Genomic DNA, 21,536 nt, shown 5'->3' with positions numbered 1-21,536 from the left:
GGGCCTTGGCCCAGCCTGAACCAACAAAGGCCACCTTGTCCCTAATTAACAGCCCTTCTTGTTCCAGATAAAAGTTGAGAATGGCTGTTCCATGAAGCTCTGAACCCTGGGAACGGGGTCGGCGGCAGGTGGGAAGGTGAGCTCCGATTCACGGTGAGCGGCTGGGGCGGGGGCACAGCCTCCTCGTGCACCTGCCTCGCGGCTCCCACGCCCCCCGCTGGCGGCGGCCTCCCCGCCACATCCCGCCGAGGACCAGGGGCACCGCCCGTGTCCCCCGGGGCCCCTGCCCAAGAGGTCACTTCTCAAACCAGGTCCTCACCGTGTGGCCCAAGGTAAAAGCAGTGTCACCAAAGAGGTGACAGCCAGCACGGGGCCCGCAGGCCTGACTACAGAGGCTTCTCCCTCGGGGGTGCTTCTTCAAGGGCCCCACACCATCCGGGCTGCCCCGAGCACCCCGACGCCCCGCGTGTCCCCAGAAAACCTCTGGGGCTGGACCCTGCCTGCCCGACTCACCCCACCCCACCCGACAGGACCTTAACCTGCAGCCTGTCCGTGTCCCACAGACCAGCACAGCCTCCATCTGTCTAGACGGCTGCTCAAAGGCCCCGGGGTCGGCCCACACAGGTCAAGGTCAGGACGGCCCACACCAGGGCAAGGCCAGCGCTGCCCAGAGATGGGCGGCCTGCTGGGGTCCAGAGGCCAGGACCCTCCAGGACCTCTGGGCAGGATGAGGCGGAGCCCCGATCGCCATCCCAGCTGCCAGCCTGCCCCTCAGACACAAGGTGTGGGGTGGGAAGGGCCGAGGCAGAAGGGCCGGGCCGCCAACCCGCCTCCCCCTCCTCTGGGCCTGTCTCAGGGCAGACACATCCTCACCCCTGGCCCGTCAGACGGGAGAAGCCCTGGTCTCTGAGCTGAGAGCAGTGGTTCCCGGAGCGCCCACACCTGTGCCTGCAAGGGGGTTCCTGCGTCCTGCTCCCCAAGGCCGGGGTCAAAGAGCAGAAAGGCTGCCACCGCCCCCCAGGGTCCCTGGCGAGGCCGGCCCCTGTCCCTCAGCGGCCCCCCCCAGCGCCCCCACAACAGCCTCCTCAGGCCCTCCCCCCGCACGCCCCCTTCCCCGCCGCCCAGGTGTGAGAGAAACTGAGTCACAGAGCGGGTCCAGGGCTGGTCACCAACGCAAGGACACATCCAGAGAATGGGACCTGGTGGGGTCCCCCAAAGTTACCGCAAACCTGCTCTCCCCGACAGGCCTCTCCCGGGGGTACAGCCTGGGACCAGGTCTGTGGGATAAGCCTGCATCCAGCCCGGTCGCCTGCAGAGGCCTGGGGGGTTCCGGGCCCTCTGAGCGCCCCCGCCAACACCTCCGGAAGCAGCCCAGCTGCTGCCCGGGGCCCCCACTGCCCGGGGCTCCCGCTGAGCTCCCAGCTCCCTTGGGAAGCACACGGCCCCCCGGGCACACCTGGCGGGAGGGAGGCGCCTCGTTATTTGAAAGTCCGTTCAGAACGTACCTACAAAAGGACAGGGCTTTTCCCTCATTCGAAAGATGGAACACCGCGTCCCCGTCCCCTCGGCCGCGCTTCCTACTGACATGGGACAAGCGCAGCCTGCGTCTGTCTCCACGTTCTGCTCCGAGCCCCGGAAGGTCAGAAGAAATCAAAGAGTCTGTGACCCCTTTCAAAACGAAACTGCTGTTATTTTCTTTGGCTAAACTGTTCAGTCAAGTTTCAAAGAGGATTAACATCTGTGCTCGCTGCTGTTTTTCTCTAGAACCTTCTGGCCTTTTCTCATGCGGTCGTTGCGGGAGGGGGCCGGGCCCGCGGGGGCTTCTTGGGAGCCCATCACTGCACATCGGACTCCGCTCTGGAGGTGGGGCGGGGGCCGAGGGGCCAGGCCAGCCTGTGCAGTTTCCACCCACAGAGCGGTGGGGAGGGCGACACTGCATCCGTGGGCGGGGGGCACCTGAGCCGGCCCTGCATCACGTCCTCACACCTCTCAGCACGGAGCCCGGGCGTGGGGGGGGGGGGTCACAGGCGACCTGCTCCGGGGCCCGTGGGGAAGGATGCAGCCCAGGAGCCTGGAGGCGGCTGCAGCGGACCCTGGGGGAGCCCCCCTGGGAGAGCCCACCTAGGGAGCCCTCAGGCAGGCAGCTCTCGGCCAGGCTCATAAGAGGGGCCTCCCCAGAGTCCTGGCGCCAGCCTGCCTGCCCGTCCCTGGGGCTCCAGCCCCGCAGGACATCCCTGTGGTCGTGTCCCCCGGCGCCAGGGCCGAGAAGCAGAGCAGGCCCCTGGGCCCTTGGTAGCCTTTGTTCCACTCGACCCTGAGAGCAACGTGCCGGGACCGGTGGGGTCCCCAAGGCCTCTGTCCGTGCCTCCTGCCGGGCCCCACGTGGGCGGCTCTCCCCTCCCCTTCCTCCAAAGTCCACCCCAGCCCTGGCCCTGCAGGCGCTGCCCTAGTCCTGGGCCAGGGTCCGAAAGAGTCTCTAGTAACAGACACTGAAGCTCAGGGGCAGCCGGGGACCCCGTGGGGATCTCGGCGAGAATCCTGTCGGCTTCAGCCAGGTGCCCAGCCAACTCCTGGGGCCCTGAGAACATGGCCAGCCTGGGAACCCCCATCAGAATGGGCCTCCTCCCACACCCGTGCCATCCCCGCCTGGCCTCCACGGCGCAGTGGGTCCCTCCCCGCCCCCAGGCCACGGCAGAATGGGTCGCTGCATGTGTGCAGCAGGCGCTGGGGGGGCTGTGAACGCCCCCAGCCCTGGGCCCCAGCAAGAGCTCTGCTCTGTCTCAGGCCCCCCTCCCAGGCCGCCTGACAGCCCAGATAAGCTGCTGCGAATGGAATGTGACCTCCCTCTGGGGTGTCAGGCCCCAGCTTTGCAAATAAATCACCTGGAAGACAAATGACAGTGCCTGACAGTCCCGGGTCCCTGCGGGTCCACTCGGTCCCGTCTGTTCCTCTGATCCCTGCCTTGGTCCCCATGCCGCCCGGCTGACCCACTGGGTGGGTGACCGGGCGGCAGAGCCTCGTGACCCCGGCTTCCAGAGCCAGCCAGTGTCCGCTGACCTGCCGGCCTCGTCGAAAGGGCCGGGCTGGGGCCTCTGCCTGAGGCCATAAAAGTTCTCCCCATGTGGTCTCTGCCTAGAAGTAAAAGCAAATTCACCCGCCAGAGCACGAGACCTGAGGCCAGGACCGCGTCTCCGCATTCCTGGGCTTCCAGCCGCGCAGGCAGCCACCCACCCACTGTCTCCATCTGCCTTTGTAACCGGACCCGGGGTCACCAGGAGTGCCCCGGCCTGCCCCTTCTGCACCTGGCACAGGCCCCAGCGCCCCTCCCCAGCACCCAGGCAGGTGGCTGCCTGCCCTGAGGGGGAGCAGAGAGACCAGAGTTCCACCTGCTCAGAACTCTAGCCCATACCCCGCTTCATGGCCACAGTGCTCCCTGCACGTGGCAGCTGCCTGGACGCGACAAGCAGGGTGGCAGGGCCCTCTTTAGGATCAGGGGAGGGGACGGGGGGTGGCTGTCGGGGGGGGGGTCACAGGCAGCCTCCCGGGGCCAGGCCCCTGGGAGAAGGGGAGGGGGCACCAGCAGCAGAGGCCACAAAGCCGTGGTGACACGGCTCACAAAAGACTGCGGATGGGGGAACCAGGCCAGTGGGTAGAGACACCCAGCAGTGCATCAGGCTGGACAGATGCCGTGGGTGGGGCTCTGCGATGCACCTGCCCCTGTCCTCGGCCGCCTCACCAGGCGGAGGATCCTGGGGGACCGCTCGGGGCCAGGTCCTCGGCTCAGAGCCTAAAGCAGAGGAAGGTGCCTCCAGCCCATCCGGGGACAGGAGGGGAGAAGAGGAGCCTCCCCGGAGGCAGCTCCAGCCCGCAGAGTCTGCTGTGGGCGCAGAGGCTGCACAAACGAGTGGACGGGGGGCGCCGTGAACGAACAGACCCCCGGGCCGGCCCCGCATGCCAGGAGCCTCCTGCCAGCCCGCTCTGCCTTCGTCCCGCACAGCCACCATCCTTCCCCCCGAGTGCGGCGTGAGCAGAGAGCAGCGCCCTCCGTTCCGGCCGAGGGTCAGCAGACAGGCCGCTGCCCGGGATGCTGGTCACACCCCTTCCCGCAGGACTCCGACGACGAGGACCTTGGGATACGACGGGGGACCACGTTTAGGGAAAGCCACAGCCCGAGTCCAGAGACGGCGCGGCTTCAGAGAGAATGTCTCTTCCAAGCGAAAGGACCTCCCCGGAGCATCAGGAAGCCATTGAAATAAGCCAGGAAGCACAGACACTCAACTTCGTGGCTGAGCCTGGAAAACATGAAGTCGGTGAGAGAAGCCAGACCACGGGACACACACCGCGGCGTCTATCCGCCCAAACATCCCGAGCCGGTGAGCCCAGAGGCAGGAAGCAGCTGAGTGGGAGCCGGGCGGGTGCGGGGGGAGCGACGCCCGCGGGGAGTCGTTCCCAGGCGGGAACGTCCGCCGTCCTGATGGTGGCATCCCGTGGCAGGTGTACTGTCACCGAACCCTCCTTTAAAATGGTTAGATTCAGGCTATGTGGGTTTTACTCCTATAAGGACTTAAGGAGCCTGGTTGTTCCCCAGCCTGCAGGACAGAGAGAAGGACACAGCCATCCTGGAGTCTCCCGACCTCAGGTCCAGGCCTGGCCACGCCCCTGGGTCACTGTCAGCCCCCGGGGGAAGGGCCACCACCTTCCCAGTCTGCTCAGCCCTGTGCAGGGAGGCCGCCCCCACGGGAGCTTCTTCACAGCCCCCAGCCTCGCTCACGCATGCACTCCTGAACCCCCAGGGACATAGTGTGGCGAGGCGAGCCCTCAGAAGTGCTCTTAGGGCGACCGGAGGGGCAGTCAGGAGGGCTGCATGGGGGAGGTGGCCTGGGCACATCCGCCCGCCTCGGCTCCGACTCGGGAGACCTGGGGTCTTCTGGCTGGGAAGCAGTCTTCACCACGGAGAGGCCGACCCCGGAGGCCCCAGGCGGTGAGTCACTGCGCCTCATTGCTTAGCCGTGAGCTCGCCGCCCAGGTGCCAGCCTGTGCATCCAGGCCGCACCCTCTCTGCTTCCCCGTCGGCCCCGCGGCACCTGGCCCGGAGCCCGGAGCCGACCGCAGACAAGCCCGAGCCAGGTCCCTGGAGACGGAAATCAGAACCCAGATTCTAGCGGGACTCTGGCCGCTCAGAATCTACCATCCAGGAAAGGGGCTGGTGCCACGTGGTCGCCACGTGGGCAGCTCCACCTGGAGAATCTTGGCTCGGCCTGTGAGGCCACGACACGCAGGCAGGCAGGCAAGGTCAGCCTGGGTGGGCACAGGGCCAGAGGGGAGCCTGCCTGGAGGAGGCAACACCCCCTCCAAGCAGCGTCCCAGCAGCGTGGGCTGTGTCCCAGAAGTGCAGGTGGGGTCTGGGGTCTGGGGTCTGGGCAGCAAGGCAGTCAGGCAGGTGAGCGAGGAGTGGGGCTGCCCTGGGGAGAGGCTTCAGGCCCCAGGGTCCCTGGGAAGGTTGTGCACAGGCAGGAAGGAGGGGGAGGGGCCGGGGCGGGGGCGAGGTCCTGATGTGGAAACTCGGCTTCTCTCCTGGGGCTGCCACACAGTCGCACGGCGTCTGGGGGGCAGCACGCCTGGCCCCACAAATGCTCTGGAAAAGCCTGGTTTAACACGCACACGCACGCCCACACGTGCACACGCACACACGCTCTTTGAATGGACGGCACGCGAAGCGAGGGGCGCTCTCTTCTTTCGGGGCCGGCAGCCCAGGAGAGGCCCGCTTGCTCCGTGCTGCTCAGGGACCGTCACACCCCTCCCGCTGCTCGGCCTGGAGCTGGGCAGCTCCTTCCCACCTGGGACGTGAGCACCTCCCCAGGCCTGGCGTCCTCCCACCCCAACTGGCCACAGCCCCGGAGCCACTGGACACGAGACAAGGAGGGCAGAGATGGTCCCCAACAGACGGTCTGCAGGGGTCGGGACCAGCCAGGGAAGAAGGCCAAGGAACAACCTGAAACCCGGGATGCAGAGCTTCTTGCCCAAAGGACGTGGCGCCGTGAGCAGCAGAGCCGGCGGGGCGGGCACAGGCGTAGGCCGGGAGCCTGGCGCCCTTGCTGCTCCAGAAACTGCCCCGATTTTAGACCCGCCTCCACTCAGGACTGTCCACAGAGGCGCGTGGGGACCAGCTCCGTCCTAGCTCGTCGTGCTCCGGAGCTTCTCCGCCAGAGCGACAAGACCGAGGCCGCTCCCTCCTTCCAGGAGACTTTCTCCGCAGGGGACTCCAGGCCGCAGGGGGCCTGGGCCGGCCTGCAGCTCACACAGGCCGGGAGGGACCCCAGGCGCGGTGGCCTGCAGCCCGCCCACCTCCCCACCTGCCCAGGGCCCCCCGGCACAGCACCAAGGCCCCGCTGTACCGATGACGCTCCGTAGACACAGACCTGCTGTGGGCTGCTGTGCAAGCAGCACCTCCTGCGCGCCAGGTGCTGGCGTGTCCCCACGGCCGGCGCATCAGGCCCCATGCAGGGAGGCGGCTAACGGGGGCCTTAAGCCCGTGGCCCTCCTGACCCCATGTCACCAGTGCTGGGCCCTCTGGGTCTGTCCCACCAGGGCCAGCAGCGGCTGCCCAGCCCCAGGCCCAGCTCAGATGACCCCTGATTGGCTGGCCCAGTGTGGGCTCTCCGGCCACAGACCCCGGCCTGTGCCCACCCTCTCAAGCCTCACACACGTTGTCTGCCTTGGATCCCAAATCAGATGTGGGGCGGAGACGTCTGGGCCAGGGAGCTGGGTGGCCCCGTCACTGCCTGTCCCCAGACGCCACCCGAACAACGGAGCTGGAGGGGAGACACCTGCCAGTACACCTGGGTGGGAACGGGCATCCTTCCAACAAGGGGGACGGGTCTGGGGGCCTGAGGTCTCAGCCATGGCCCACGGCAGAGTCACGACAAGGGGACCTGCTTTCCAGCTCCGTCTGCCCTGAGGAGACGGGCCACACTGGTGCAGCTGCCCACAGTCAGGGCACCGGAAGTGCCCACTCCTCCTGGAAACCGCTGTCCTGGCCGGAGATCCCTGCACACGCCTGTCTCCCTGGGGCCGGACCCCTCCCTGCCAGTTTCTCCAGGGCCGCCTGGCCTCCTGCGAAGGGCCCAGCTCCTCTGCCACTTTGCTGAGGCCCCGCATCCACTGTGCCGACCGGTGAGGGGAGCCAGGCCAGGCCATGGGCCCCCAGCGCTGCTCCCAGCCTGCAGCTCCCCAGCTCTGCGGGTCTGCGCACCCCCAAGGCCGGCAAGGAGAGGAGAGACCTGGTGACCCGGGTGGGGAGACACCTCTGCACCCCTAGAACTGCCCTCTGAAGCCGCCACGCACTGTGACCCGGGGCTCAAGTCATGAGCCAGCGCTCTCGCCCTGTGCACCTGGAGAGTGCTAAGGACCCAGCTGTGCGCCAAGCACGACACTAGGTGTGGGGGCTCCGGTCCCCGCCCTGGGGGAAGACGCAGCCAGGGCACCGATGTCCAGGGCGCCGGGCAGGGGGCAGGTCAGAGACTGGAGGTGCAGGGCCTGGTCCAGGGTGCCCACCCCCAGGGCCCAGAAGACAAGGCCCCCCCACCCCCGGGCCGGGGGCCGTCGGACTCAGGAAGGGTCCCGTACACTCAGCTCGGGGCGAAGACCCAGCTGCCAGCCCACCCCCACCCTCCTAAGCCTTCCGACCCCGCGGGAGGCGCCTCCAGGAACCGCCAGGCGGAAGGGACAGTTTCTCATCAAACAGAAGCCCGATCAGCCCAGTGGCGGGAAGCTAGCCCCTCGTCTTGAGCCGTTCAGAATCCGCTAACTGCAAACCGGACTCACCAACAGGAGCGGAGGGGCCTGGCGGAGGCGGGGTGCAGAGCCCACGGCCGCACCCGCAGTCTTGCATCCAGGAAAGAGGATGAGCGAGGCCATGTGTCCTGGGTACGTGTCCTCGCCCGCCCTCTCGGGCTGTGTCGGGGCCAGGGCACGGGGGCGGGGGGCAGCATCACCTGACCAAGGCCCCAAAAGGACCGTCAGACGGGGGAGGGCCCAGCACCACATGGAACTCGGCTCTGCGTGGAAGCCGGGCTCTTTGCTACTCAGCACAGCCTTGCTGCCCCCACACTGGCCTCGACCCGCACTCACTGAGCTCACCGCCCCCCCATCCCGCTGCTGCTGCACCCCTGCGGACTCGGCCCGGCCACCCCGACTGTCACTTCTGGGATCCTAGGCACAGGTGGTCCTTGAACGTGGCCCCCATCTCTTCAAAGGCACGACCAAACTCAGGGCTGCAAACACGTCTGGGGACAAAGTCTAGGCCCACCCAGAGCCCATCTGCCTGCCCACCTGTCCTCAAGGAGCCTGGAATGCACTGAGCCAGACCCACGGAGGCAGCAGCTAACCCAGTACAGAGGGGGCGGCCAGTGTGGACGCCACCGGGGAGCCCGTTGGGGGCCACAGAGGGGCCAGCCTCCAGCTGGGGGGTGTGTGGGGGCCACGGAGAGGCACAGGTGGGCCATCGGCACCCTCCCCTCCTGGAAAAAGCAGGACTGTGCCACAGGGCCATGGGAAGGGCTGGGGGCAGGGCCCGCACTGGCAGCACAGCTGCCCACGGAGGCCGCTGGGTCCGGAGTCCCGGCTCCCTCTCCACTGGGGTTCCACTGCTGACTCCAGTGGCCCAAGGGCAGCCTCCGTGTGCCTTCCCTGCCCACACCCAGCACTGCTCAGGAGGTTCTGGAGAATGAGAGGACGGGGACTGGCCCTCGCAGGGCCAGGGGAATGCCTTCCTGCCAGCCCTAATCCTGTTGCCAGGATACGGCGAGGAAGAGACGCTCGTGGGGGGATTAGCGTCTAGACAGCAAGACCTTCCCCCTCCTCCAGAAATAACCGGACCCAAACCACAGCGTCACGAGCTGACTGCGAATAAAGGAGCACGTCGTTGGCAGTGCCCCCTGCGTGGGAGGGCACCGGAACCTGCCGGGGGCCTGGGGGCACCAGCGTGGGGCGGCCCGCAGGCCACGCACAGAGGGCCTTTCCTCCAGGGCTCGTCCTCAATTAGCAAGAGGCCTCCCAGCTGCACCCCTGGGGCCTCCATTTCTGCGCCCCCAGTCCCCGGGGCCGGCGGGGCATGGGTACACGTGAAGCAGTGTCCCTCACCGCAACTCCGCTGCTCCCCGCCCCAAAGGGCCCTGGGTCTCGGGGGCGCCCTGAGCAGGCGAGGGCCTGTGGGCAGCGCGTGGCCCAGAGATTGTGCTGTTTCTATGCCGAAACTCGTTCCCCTCCAGAAGCTGGCTGTTAATTCTTGGCCCCCAAAAAGCAACTAAACAACTTCCAAACCCCCTGGGCTGGTCCCCAGGCCGCGGAACAGATTAAATGACCCACATTTGACAGGGACTGCGTGAGGGGGGACGCGTCATATCTGGGGATGTAAATTGTGAGAAACTCTTGTGCTTGGTGCAAAACAAAGTGGGTGTAATGAGAGCTGCTCTTTGAGAAGTGGCTCCCCAAACACACACGTCCTGAGCCAGGAGAACAGGAGGAACTCATTGCTCAGAAAGGGACCCGGAGGAGCTCCCTGGTGGCTCAGCAGGTTGAGAACCTGGCATTGTCGCTGCTGTGGCTTGGGTTCAGTCCTTGGCCCCGGAACTTGCATGAACCGCAGGTGGGAACAAAAGACAAAAAAAGATGCAGATTGTTTCTGTTAGAGGAGGGCAAAGGTCAAATCAGATGCTTCCAAACATCTAAAAACGCAGAGTGAGACGCCCGCGTGGAGGCTCACGTCCATCCTAGAACCTTCCCGAGGGATGCTCACCCCTTGTTCACGTGTCACCAGGGAAATGAGGGAAAGGGGGGCGGGGCCTCGGGCTGGGGGGGCTGCGGCTGCAGAATTCAAGGACTCACTGTGCTCAGCAAGCGAGGATTCCAAGCCCAATTCAACCTGCCTGCGACCTGCTGAGCCGGGCCCTTCAGCTGGGACGGAACAGACCAGGGCGACCAGGCCCCAAAGGACGGAAACGCTGCCGCCCAGAATCATCAGGCCCTGGACTTCTGAAGCTGAGCAGAGGGGGGCCCTGCCCCTCCCCTGTCCCCCACCCCCAGGGAGGAGCCCCACAGCCTCCCCCAGAGTCCCTGGAGGCACTGGCCAGAAGCGACCATGGGGTGTGGGTTGGGCCAGCCTTGACCACTCCTGAGATGGCCTGCAGACCCCGAGGGCCCGGGGGCTCCTGTCCGCTGCCAAGAGTCAGAGGGTGGAGCAAGAGGGGACCACACCTGAGTGTCCTGGGCACAGCCCCAGCCCTCCTGGCCGCCCTCCGCCCTGGACTCCGTGCTGGCCCCTGGGGGACACAGAGCCGGGCCTGCGGGAGCCTGCCTCACTGTCCCTGCTCTCTCCGAATGCGTGAGACCCGAGAGACGCCGGCGCCAGAGGAGAGGTGACAACACCCTGTCCGTGGAGGCAAAAATGTAGTTCCCACATCAGGGGCCGCCTCCTGATTGGCCAGCCTGGCCGTTTTCCTAAGTGAGGCCAGCCTGGCTTCCAGCCTCCCGGCGCCCGGGGAACCGAAGGCCCCCAGCAGCCGGGTGGTGGAGGGACACACACGGTCCGTTCGACAAGCCTTGCGGGCTGTCCACCTGCTCAGCATCCAGTTAGCTTCACTTCACAGAGACCTTCCTGCAACGCTGGGGCGCCGGGCAGAACTGGCGCTTTCTGGGAATGTGCTTTGGCGTCATTTGCCTCCTTCTCCAAAAATAGAACAGAGTGGGTGGCTGTCTGACCTGTGGACCGTAACACCCGCCCCTGCCCTGGGAGGCGCCGGCCCGGCACAGCACCCCCTCCCGCCCCCTCCCCGCAGGCCCCACCCGTGCCTGCGGCTCCCACACCCCTGCCGCCTCAGTCTGGCTGCCCTCCTCCTCGGTCCAAGCTCCCCTTCCTCCGCTGTGGCCCGAGGCAGCCCTGGCACGGTGGAGCCCTTGGCTGCCCCTGGGGACAAGAGGAGGCCACCCTGGGGGCCTGGGAACAGGTAGCCCTGAGCCCTAGGACCGGCCGCCTAACCTGCCCACAGAGAGGCCATTGCCCAGGGGTGCTGGAGCCCAGGATGGAAAGTCGGCCCCCGGGTTTCGGGGTCCGGAAGGGCATTCCAGGGGCACTGCGCGGGGCGGGGGTCCCAAGACCTTCAACCACGTCACGAGAAGCAGCAAATCCTTTAGAAATGAGAGGGTTTACCGCTACCGCGACTCCGCCGCATCCAGGGACCCAACCACACACTGGACAGTGTCCTGCGGCCACTGGAGCAAAGGGCCACAAAGTCGGGGCTGGAACAGCCCACGTGTGTGCCCGCGTGTGCCCTTCCAGCCCTGGGGTGGGAGTCAGCACGACCGCGTCCTCTCCTTGGTCAGCGTCTAGAAGCCGCCGGCGCCCCTGCCCGCAGCCCCTTCCCGCCGGGTCCCGCCTCTGCCTCGACTTCCGCCTCCATCTCCTGGTTCTGGCCTCCCTCCGGCCGCCGTCCACCCCTCATCAGGACCCTAGGATTGCGGTGGGGCCCACCTGGCTGACTCAGCATCCTCTCTCCTGCTCTAGAGCCTTAATCCGCCCGCGAGGTCCTCCTTACCATGTGAGGCAGCGTCCCCGCGTCTGCAGATCACAACGCGCCACCGGAAGCAAAGGCAAAGTCGGAGATTTTTGTCTAGGTTCCCAAGCGGGGGGACGTCGGGCGCTTCGAAGCCCAGCTCACTGTCGGCCGTGACTCCCTCCCTGCCTCCCTCCCTCTCCTGCCACTGATCACAGCGGGAGCAGTGGCAGGAGGCAGCCCGGGTCTGTCTCAGGTGTCAGATTTCCCCACAATGACTGTCCGATTGTGTTGTCCGATTTTTCTCTCTGGTCTCCAACCCCCTTCGGCTCTTAACTGTTTCCACAAGTAGGGATCTGAAGCGTGATGAGCGATGCTCGCAGGCTCGAGTGGGCTCCGGCTGGGCCTGAGTGCCCTGGGGATGGAGGCTTATTTCGCCAGCAAACAGGAAGGTCCTGGCTGCCCCAAGGACACTGATGAAGTGGCACGGGGGACAAGGCCAAGAAGCAGAGCTCACTGCCAACTCTGCCTGCGGGCATGGGCACGTCACAGCCCCACAGCATGAGGCAGGTCAGCCTCGGGACCGAGGAGATGAGCAACGTGACGGCCAGAAGCTCGAAGCGGGCAGAAGGGCCGGGCCCTGGAGGGGCAACTGGGCTCGGGAAGGGCCGTCCTCCTCCCCCGACCCCGGGGACCGAGAGGCCGCGGAGCAGGGAGGGCTCAGGCCGGGTGCGGCCAGGCCTGGGGAGGCGGAGGCCACGCGGTTGAGAGACTCATTTACTGGAGGAAAAGCACCTCCCGGCTCCGCCAATGGGCTGGTTCCACAGGGCACTGATGCCCCCCAACCCCACACCGTCCCGGGCCCTTCACCCTCTTTTGGGGGGCTGCCTTTATAGCCCGTGGGCCCCGCATGAGGGGAAGGGGGGCCATGGAGGGCGGGGCCTGGTGGCCCTGGGGTGGGGCAGCTGGAGGGGCCTCAGGACCTGGTGGGAGCCCCAAGGTCGGCATTGAGGGAGCCCCCACCCCGTCGCTCTGGTCGGAAGGTGGAGACAGGGCAGAAGGGACACTGTCTGCCTGGTGTCCTCTTCCCAACAGCAAGCTCCTCCCGAGAGCACCGTCCAGGCAGAGCCCAGGGTCCCGTGCAGACGGGGCCCATCCGGGACCCCTGGAACCGCCCTGGCTCACAGAGAACAAGAGGCCCCGTGGAATCAGCGGGAGAGGTTTGCAAAATGCAGCAGCCTTGTAACAAGACCCAACGCGCAGAGGCAGGTCCGTGCTCCCCGGACTCCCCGGCAGGACGCGTGGGTGGGCGTGACCGCGCCGGCAGCGGGCCCAGAACACCGGGAGGGCCTCGGGCCTCGGGAGGGAGTGGGCTGCTTTGTCTCACACAGATGATCATTCCAGCAGGCGCGGCCCCGGCCAAGTAAGAAGCCCAGAAACCGCGTTCCTGTCACGTGGACCCACTTCCTGCTCTCCGTGCGCGCCAGGCCCTCCTTCCAGCCCGGCCCCGGCGGCTGGCTCGGGCCATTCCCGACATGGTGTCCCCAGAGGCCAACGAGGGGCTGTCAGGACTTCCCCGCAGGAAGGTCCTGTTCAGTCCCACAGAGGCCTACTGCCCTCCCCAATGCACAGACCACAGGCAGGGGCTCCGAGAGGGTGCGTAACCTGCCCAAGGTCGCACAGCCCGCGGAAGCAGAGTTGGAGCTAGAACCTGGAGGCCGGGCTCTCAACCCTCACAGGAGACAGGGTCACATCCACGACCGCAACGTGCCAGCCAGACCACGCCACGATGCAGCGACTCCATACGTGTTTTCTTCAAGAACCAGCCCCAACCCCACACCCACCCAGCCGAGTAAAGGAGGTACGGCTGGGGGAGCACATGGCCTCGCACAGCCCCCTCGGGGAATTCTCCCCACCCCCCAGCACCCCGGGGGCGCAGAGGAGCCTCCCCCCCCCCCGGCTCCTGAGCCCCGGCCTTCAGGCGCGCCCCACCTCTGACGAAACAGGCCGTGACAGTGAGGGGAAGAGACACTCCCTGCTTTAAAAAGTTCAACATCCCCAAGTAAGCCTGCCTGCAAACTAGAAAGGATGCCGCCCTCGGGGTGACGCAGTGGCAGACGTGACGACGGAGAGGACAGTGCTGGGACAGGGGCGGTCCTCAGAGCGACGGGAGACCACGGGCTGACCGAGGAAAACCGACGGCGCGGACGCCCAGATGGCGCTGCTCGTCTCTCAGGTCAGCGGGGCCTTGAGAGCGACCGCCCCACCTGGCGGACTGGGCGGAAGAGCTGCGCAAAGCTGCTGTCCATCTGCAGGGAGGCCCAGGCCCTCCCAGAGGTCCCGACCACAGCCCCTGCCCCAACCCGCCCACACGGCCCCCGCTCTGGCCGAGGGGCCTCCCGAAGCTGGGACCCCAGGCCCCAGCATGGAGACAGGGCCTGGCTGCCCCCAGTCACCCCTCAACCAGGGACACGCCCCCGTCACCCTCCTGGTCACAGCCGGCAGGGTGCACACACAAAAAGCACTCAAAAATGACTCAGGAACGAGGAAGGCAATGGGCCAGAGGCCAGGTGGCTGGGCTCCCCCTCCCCCGACCACTGCTCGAAACCTCGCAGGCCCCGCCTGAGACCCTGGCTTCCTGACCACCTGCCTGGTCCGCAACAAGGGAGCTCAGCCGGTACCCGTCCTCCCCACGCCTGTCCGGCCGCCGGCCCACTGGGAGCCCTATGTCCCTGCTGGGTCCTCAGAGGGTCCTGGAACCTTGCCCTCCTCCCCTCCCACAGCCCCGCCCTCCCCGCAGCCCAGGGCGGGGCCGAAGGCCCCCCACCCCCTGGTCAAAGCCACAGTATCTGGATTCCTTGAAGATGGAGTCCCCAGGTGGCCCCAACGGAAACGTGGAGGAGAGCTGTCCCTGCACCCGGGGGCCATGGGGCCTCTGACCCAGGTCCCCGCAGTGTTGCATCCAACCTCCTGCTCTCCTGGCAGCTGGAACGTCCTGGGGCAAGAGACCCTCACTCCCCACCCCCTGCGCCCGTGGGCGCAGGTGCAGCTTTTGCTGGGACGTGCCCTCCAGGCTACTGCGTTCTCCTCAGGTCAAGTGTCCCCAGAGCAGAAGGCCGGTCCCCCACTCACGGAGACCAGCCCCCACCAGCTGGTTCTGTGCAAATGGGAGACCCAACTGCCAGAGCCTGGTACTATCTCCAGAATTTCTGAGCTTGGATTCAAATCAAGGAGGCCCGTCTGTGCCCGGTTCTGAATCCACTCGAAAGAGCAGTACAAAAAAGAGTGCTGCAGACCACAGTTAAAAGGATGGCTGCACAAAGAAAAATTAATGAATAAGACGTGATATCTGCGGGTGTTCAGTCCGGGCTCATGAAAACCACCCAAACCAATCCGCCGACAGCACGCGGCCTCTGCGGTTCATACGCAGGCTCCGCCACTGAAAGCCACCACCGACTGGCTCTCCCCCCAGCCCTCATCCTGTCACCTGGCAGTCCCGTTCCCAGCTTTTGCTCTGGTCTCACATCCTTTTCGAGGAAACACCCTGTAAATGTCAATTCTGACCCATGGCCCAGGCCCGGGGCAGCGGGACCAACCGCAGAGGCCCCCCCCCCGGGTCTTCCAGAAACTAGGGCTGGCCCAGAGCCCCATCTGCCACCCCAGGTCTGCGCTGGGTGCCCCGCCCTGTCCTGCTGGCGTTGGCATAGGGGGTCGGCCCTGGAGCGACCCTGTCTGCGGCATGGATTTCCAGAAAGATGCGCGGCCTGGGAGCAGGCCCTCCTGGCAGGGGCCGTCCCTGAAGGCAGCTGGGACCCGTGTCGGGGCTTGCCTCCTGCCGGCCGGTGGGGGCTGGGGCCGACGCGCCCCTGCAGGCAGCGGGCGGGCGGAGCACAGACTCGGCCCCGCGGCCTCCAAATTTCGTCTGACTCAGCGCAGCCGTGATCTAACGCTCCTCCTGAGGGCCGTGCTGCGCGGCCCAGACCCCGGATCCCAAACGGGCCGGCCTGCATCCCTCCGCCACACCCCACCGGCGCCGGCGCTGCTGGGGAGCAGGGCCCGAGGGCTCCCTGCACGCGCACGTCCCGTCCGTCTGCTCGACGCAGTGAACCCCACGCGGTCACAGGTGCGTGTGGAGACATGTGTGCCATCAACACAAGGCACTTCATGTACGGGAAACTGTGTGGAGCTCTGGGCACCCAGGCCGAGGAGGAGCCGCTACCCAGGTCAGAGGGAGCCCACCACCCCCACCAGGCCAGCGTCCACCCCCCCAATGCCGGGGTCAGAGGGAGCCCCCAGGCCAGCGCCCACCCCCCCCAGTGCCGGGGTCAGAGGGAGCTTCCAGGCCAGCGCCCACCCCACAATGCCAGAGTCAGAGGGAGTGCCCAGGCCAGCGTCCACCCCCCCCAATGCCAGGGTCAGAGGGAGCCCCCAGGCCAGTGCCCACCCGCTCAGTGCCAGGGTCAGAGGGAGCCCCCAGGCCAGCGCCCACCCCCCCCAGTGCCGGGGTCAGAGGGAGCTTCCAGGCCAGCGCCCACCCCACAATGCCAGAGTCAGAGGGAGTGCCCAGGCCAGCGTCCAACCCCCAATGCCGGGGTCAGAGGGAGCCCCCAGGCCAGGGCCCACCCGCCCAGTGCCAGGGTCAGAGGGAGTGCCCAGGCCAGCGTCCAACCCCCAATGCCGGGGTCAGAGGGAGCCCCCAGGCCAGAGTCCACCCCCCCAGTGCCGGAGTCAGAGGGAGTCCCCTGGCCAGTGCCCACACCCCTCAATGGCCAGTCTTCGAGGGTGGCGCAAGGTGGGGACTCAGAGACCCAGGGTTCTGGGAGAGGAGCTGGGCCTGGCAGACGGCTCGCCCCAGCCCCTCAGCCGTCGGGTGGGAGGTGGGAGGAGCCACATGAGCTGGCAGAGCTGCGGGGGGCCCCAAGGTCACCGCAGACACCACCCCTCAACGGTTCCCACTGTCTTCCTGGGCCGCTGCTGTCAAACCACCAAATACCATCATCTTAGGAGCACAGCAAACACGTATTTTAATTTTCCCAATAACGTGACCCCGCCTCGCCAACAGCATCAGGTTTCAGGTAGTGTCACGTGTCTCCTGCAGCACATCCACCTACCGAGACACCAGACGGCTCCGCTCGGCCAGCGGGGTTCTGGGGGGAGGGGCCTCCGTTTCACGGCTCTCTCTCCGGTGACCGCTAACCCACGGCCTCCAAGCGGAGCCGAGATTCGAGTGACCGCTGTGCCCCGGCCCTCACGGGCACCTGGGGGGCCCCGCCTGGACCAGGGCTGCATGGCGGCGAGAAGGCGAGTGTGCACACATGACGCAGCACGTGGGAGCCTGTATTTTGAGGGTGAGGCAGGGCAGGGGGCCAGGCTCTCCAGGCCCCCCGAGCTCTGGACAGAGTCGGTCTCTCTCCTTCTAGGTTTCCTTGCAGGGACTTTCCCCTTCTCCTCCCTTTAAAGGAAACCAGAAGAGCCTTGAAAAACAAGTTTTGCTGAAATTCAAAACTGTCTTAGAGGTCCTGCTCCTGAACCCTGGAGCCTCGACAGCTGCCCCTAGAAAGACGCCCACTCGACAAGAGCTTGTCCCCCAGCCGAGGCCCCTCCCCCGGGCAGCCCTGGGAAGGGACAGACACCCCCAGGCCTTGGCTATGGCCCGGACAAGCCCCCCCTAAGGCAGACGGGCCCTGCACCAGGAGGTCCCAGTGGGGACGGAGGGACCCGTGGGGCGGGGTGGGGGCTGACACGGCCTGAGGCCGAGGTCACGGGTGGGCGAGGCCAGAGGCAAGACTGGAAGCCTAGGCTCCTGCTGTGGCCCAGGCACTTTGCAAATGCTCACTGGCCTGCCGCAGGCGGCGGCTTTGGCAGTGTGAACCGCCCCTCCACCAGGAGGGGGGCCGCGGGCAGCCCTGAGCCTCTGGGCTCACGAGGCCCGGCTCAGCCAGGGTCTCTGGTTACGGCAGAGAGCACGCGCCACCCCGGAGCATCCGAACCCAGCGGTCAGGCCTTAAACACAAAGGCAAAGACTTTGAGTCAGTGCAGCACAGACACGGATGTGGAAAAACGCCTCGCTGGGGGTCAAAAAATGTGCAAATCGGCCAAAGGGGCTTAAGCCCTTGACTCCCAGGGGTCATTAGAAAGAGTCTCCAGGTCACACGGAGCTCCTGCTGAGCCAGGATTTCACACCCTCGTGCTCGTCCCCGACTGCTCTGGTGGGGCAGTTATGACCCCATCCCAAGGGGCCGTGGTCCCAGCAGGGGGCGAAGGCGGTGTCCTCCCAGCGCAGGGGGAGGGGCGGCGGCCCACGATCCCGCTGAGCCCACTTCCTGCTTCAACCTCCAGGGAACAGCGAGAGCCGAATTCCATCAGGCACCCAGGAAAGGGCCTCCTTTCTTCCAGGGGACCAGCGACTCCAGCAAACCCCCACCGCAGCCACGTGGCAGGACGGAAGATAAAACACTCCACGACTCGAGCTGTCACTGCCCCACCTGCTGCCTGGGGAGTCTGCACGAACTTGAACCCTAAGAGATTTCATCTTACCAAAGCTCCCTGGCAAACCATTTTAGTTTTCTTCTCTGAGGCTGGAAGTCAGCCCCCATCACTCCTTCAGCTTGAGCCCCGTCTCAGAAGCCGGGGTGCAGAGGCTCCTTGCTTTCCCGACAAGACATGATTATGAAAGAGGCTTCCGGCTCACAGATTCCTGCACATGGAGCCCAGGTCTGTGCCCTGTGGGTGCAGCCGTCTGCGGGGCGGCCCCTGAAGCCATCGCTAATGAAGTGGGCCTGGCGGTCATAAGAACCAGGGGACAGCAGAACCCGCCGAACCCTGAATGTCCCCAGGCTTAACACAAACACATGAGGAATTATCTGCTCCTCTACAAACAGGGGCTTTCAGCAGATGTATTCATGAGGTAGTTACTTTTTAAAAGGTCTGTGCTGCTATTTAACCTGGTGGCTAAGCCGACTGGAACCAGGACACAAATCACCCCTCTCTCCCTAGAGCCACTTCCTCCAGGCATGGCCCCCCTTTCCCGCCAGCTGTGCCAAGCAGGTGTGTGGCTGCTGGGGTGACCACATCAACATTCATTCTGGCCGCGAGGAGCTGGCTGCCTGAGGCAAATGTCACAGCTCCGCCGGGCACAAATCACCCCGCTCCTTGGGGGCAGCGGCTACCCCCCTCGGCTCTGGCATCCGGTGCCAGCCCCTCCCGGGCCTTTGTTGGGCCTGTTGGTAAGACTGAGCAGCCGCGTGGTTAGGAACCGGGTCCCAGCAGCTGGTGGCACGAGGGGAGTTTTAAACGCGAGGCAGAAGCGGCCCTCCTGAGCACAGTCTGCGGTCCACGCGGGAAAAGCGGCCAGCGGCGCCGGCCAAACAACGGACTTCTGCGCATTGTTCTCCCCGCTGCGCGCAGCGCTCGGCCGCATCAAAGGGAACCGCGCGCAACCCGACGCCGCGGCGGGTGAGGGGACGGAGGCCTGGCGACCGGGGCGGCGCACAAAAGCAGGCTCTGGGGAAACCTGGGCAGCTTTGCCTCAACAGGTTGGAAACTACACGGCTGCGCTGGCCCTGAACTGTCCTCCCCGGAGACCTGGTGGACTTCACGCGCGGTCACGCCCGGGCTCAAGGGCGCGATCCACTGCGGCCGCTCAGCGCTGGGAGGAAAGAAGCCGACGACTGTGACACAGGCCGGGGGTGGGGGTGGGGGTGGGGGTGGGGGGCGCGGCAGTGGATGCCCGGGCGTCTCGGAGCCACCGCGCGTGTAGCAGCCGCCACCACGACCTCAGCCTCCGGGCCTCGCTGGCCCTCAGCCGGCAACTTTGTCCGCCGAGAGCACCAACTTCCGCACGGAGCTGCCGAAGTTGGGTCGCGACACGAGGGACTCAGGACACCGCTGGCCCGCACCATCCCCAGCCCGGCCCGCTCCCCGGGTCCCGCGGCGCGCCCAGGTGGCGCGAACCCCTGAATCGAGGAATGAATGGCTGTCGCGGGACACTCGGGACAGGCAGCCCCAGCTCGACGTCGTCCCCCCTCTGACCACCGCCCGCGGGCCACCTGCGCGCGTGGTTGGAGCCTGGGCCGACTCTCGGGACCAAAGCCGAGACAGGCTGGGGAGAGGCCGTCGTCCCCTGGGACTGGCGGGAGACCCGTACGAAGGGCGGCCGGAGTCGGGCGGGCCTGGCGCAAGCACGCTTGCGTCTCCGCTGGTCTTACCTGGCTCTGCGGACGCCGCGCGGACTCCGAGCAGCACGACCAGGGCGGCGAGCAAGTCCCGGAGGCGCCGCCGCCGCGGCTGCAGCCGAGGCCACCTGCGGGCACAGAGCACAAGTTAGAGCGCTGCGTGCGCCTGCGTTCCCCGCCGGTGCGACCCCGCTGCCCGCGCCCGTCCGCGGCCCGGCGCGGCCCGCACCTCGGCGCCATGCTCGGCGGGCCGGACGGACTGTGCCGCGGGATGCTGCGCCCTCCGCCGCGGTGCACCCGCTCGGCCAGCCGGGCTCTGGCCGCAGCCGGGGCCAGGCGGGGGGGCGGGCGGGGGCGGGGCTGATCGGGGGGCGGGGCGCGCGGGCCAGGGGCTCGGGGACGGCCCGGGGCGGGGCGCGGGGCGGGGCGCGGGGTGGGGCGGGGCCAGGGCTCTGGGCGGGAAGGGGGCCGGGCAGGGGGCAGGGCCCCGCGCGAAGCAGGCTGCGGGGGCAGGGCGGGGCGCGCCGCGTCGGGCCCGGAGCGCCGCTTCCAGGCTGCGCAGAGCGAGGGCGGACCCGGAACCCGGTCAGCGGCTGCTCCCCAGGTTCTAGCACCGCTGCGCTGCAGCCGCGTTTCAGTCCCCAGGCAGCGTGGCCCGCCCGCGGCCCGGGCTCGGGAGGAGCTGCTCCCTGCGGGTCCCCAAGGCAGCACGTGGGGTCGGTGCTGCAACCCCAGGCAAGGTCCAGGTACACGCAGTGCGTCCAGTCCGGCGTTCATCTGGAAGGTGGACCCTATCCAGGGGATTCGTCCCCAGGCCCCGAGTCTGATAAGGGCCGCGGGAAGGCGGGCGATTTGAACAAAGACGTTCCTCCTGGGTGCGCCGGCCCGCGGTGGCTGCCTCTCAGGCCTTGGCTTCTCCCCCGGCTTGGGGACCAGGATGCCTGCTCTTTCCATGCCCCTGGCAAGGCTCCCTGTAGACAGGCCTACACCCCACGAAGCCTGCCCCAAGACCTGGCCCAGGAGGCCCCCTCCCGCTGCCGGAGGCCCGGCTGCCCCTCATCGGAGCCTTCCAGGCCCACTGCAGCGCGAGGAGTTCTTTCTGGGCATTCCCCTTTCCTCCAGCCAGGGCTCCCCCACCCTGCCTAACCGCAGGCCCCAGCTCCTTCCTCCAGGCTGTGAAAGGGGTCCTGTCCTCAGGCCACCCACAGGCCTCTCCAGGCAAGCGGAGCCCCTCACGTTCTCTGGCCGTAGACTGGAATTCTCGGACCCGGTCCACTCACGCTTTGCACAGCCCGGCGTCCCCGTGCCCTCGCCCTCGGCTCAGAAACTCTGCTAGAGGCTCCGGATTCACGGATTCACCTCTTCTTCCCCACTGCCGCCTGCTGATCCGGGTTCATCTCCTGCCTGGCCCCTGAGCAGTGTCCACAGTGTAGAACCTGCCCATTCAGGCCTCTCCGCACACTCTCCTACCGGCTCCCAGCCATCGTGGTGGGCGCTCCCCGAGGCACCACTGACCACACACTCTCCCAGCCTGGAGACCAGCCCCTGGCCTGGCTCAGCCCTTCCACACACCTCTCCCGTGTACCCATATGCTCCTCCATCTCCTGGGGCCCCAGCCAGCGCTTCTGCTGGGCCCTCCTGACAGCGGGCCCCACACCTCCCTCTGCCCCTGCGGGCTATCCACAGCCCACGCCACCGCCGAGGGGCCTGCCAGGATTCCCCCCCATCACATCCCCCCAGCCCTGTCTGCCTTAGTCTGCAAACGCTGGGCCGATGCTGCCCAGCACCCCAGGCCCTGGGCCCGGTCTTGCTG

At 66.9% G+C, this 21,536-nt stretch overlaps 1 protein-coding gene across 5 annotated transcripts in view; it reads right to left on the bottom strand.

Moving 5' to 3' along the window:
* Window positions 1-20,026, bottom strand: part of COL18A1 (collagen type XVIII alpha 1 chain) — a 75,106-nt gene extending 55,080 nt beyond the window's left edge. For 4 of the 5 annotated variants that reach the window (XM_021071536.2, XM_021071537.2, XM_084992323.1 and 1 more), the window contains exons 1-2: window positions 19,953-20,026; window positions 19,757-19,851 (exon numbers count right to left, since the gene is read on the bottom strand). In XM_021071536.2, the coding sequence (XP_020927195.2) occupies window positions 19,757-19,851; window positions 19,953-19,963 (106 nt within the window). In that variant the 5' untranslated portion in view covers window positions 19,964-20,026. Of the gene's footprint in view, window positions 1-11,591; window positions 11,826-19,756; window positions 19,852-19,952 lie in introns of those variants that run through there. The other variant, XM_084992324.1, reaches the window with a different exon arrangement.
* Window positions 20,027-21,536: the final 1,510 nt, after the last annotated feature.

Source organism: Sus scrofa, chromosome 13 (assembly GCF_054392235.1).
Source record: "Sus scrofa isolate SSC_HxYL_T2T_F1_AM1 chromosome 13, Sscrofa_HxYL_maternal_Yorkshire_Landrace_v2.0, whole genome shotgun sequence".
NCBI classification, from domain to species: Eukaryota; Metazoa; Chordata; class Mammalia; order Artiodactyla; family Suidae; genus Sus; species Sus scrofa.
Note: the sequence above shows the minus strand (reverse complement) of the source record. Positions and strands in the feature narration are given on the sequence as shown.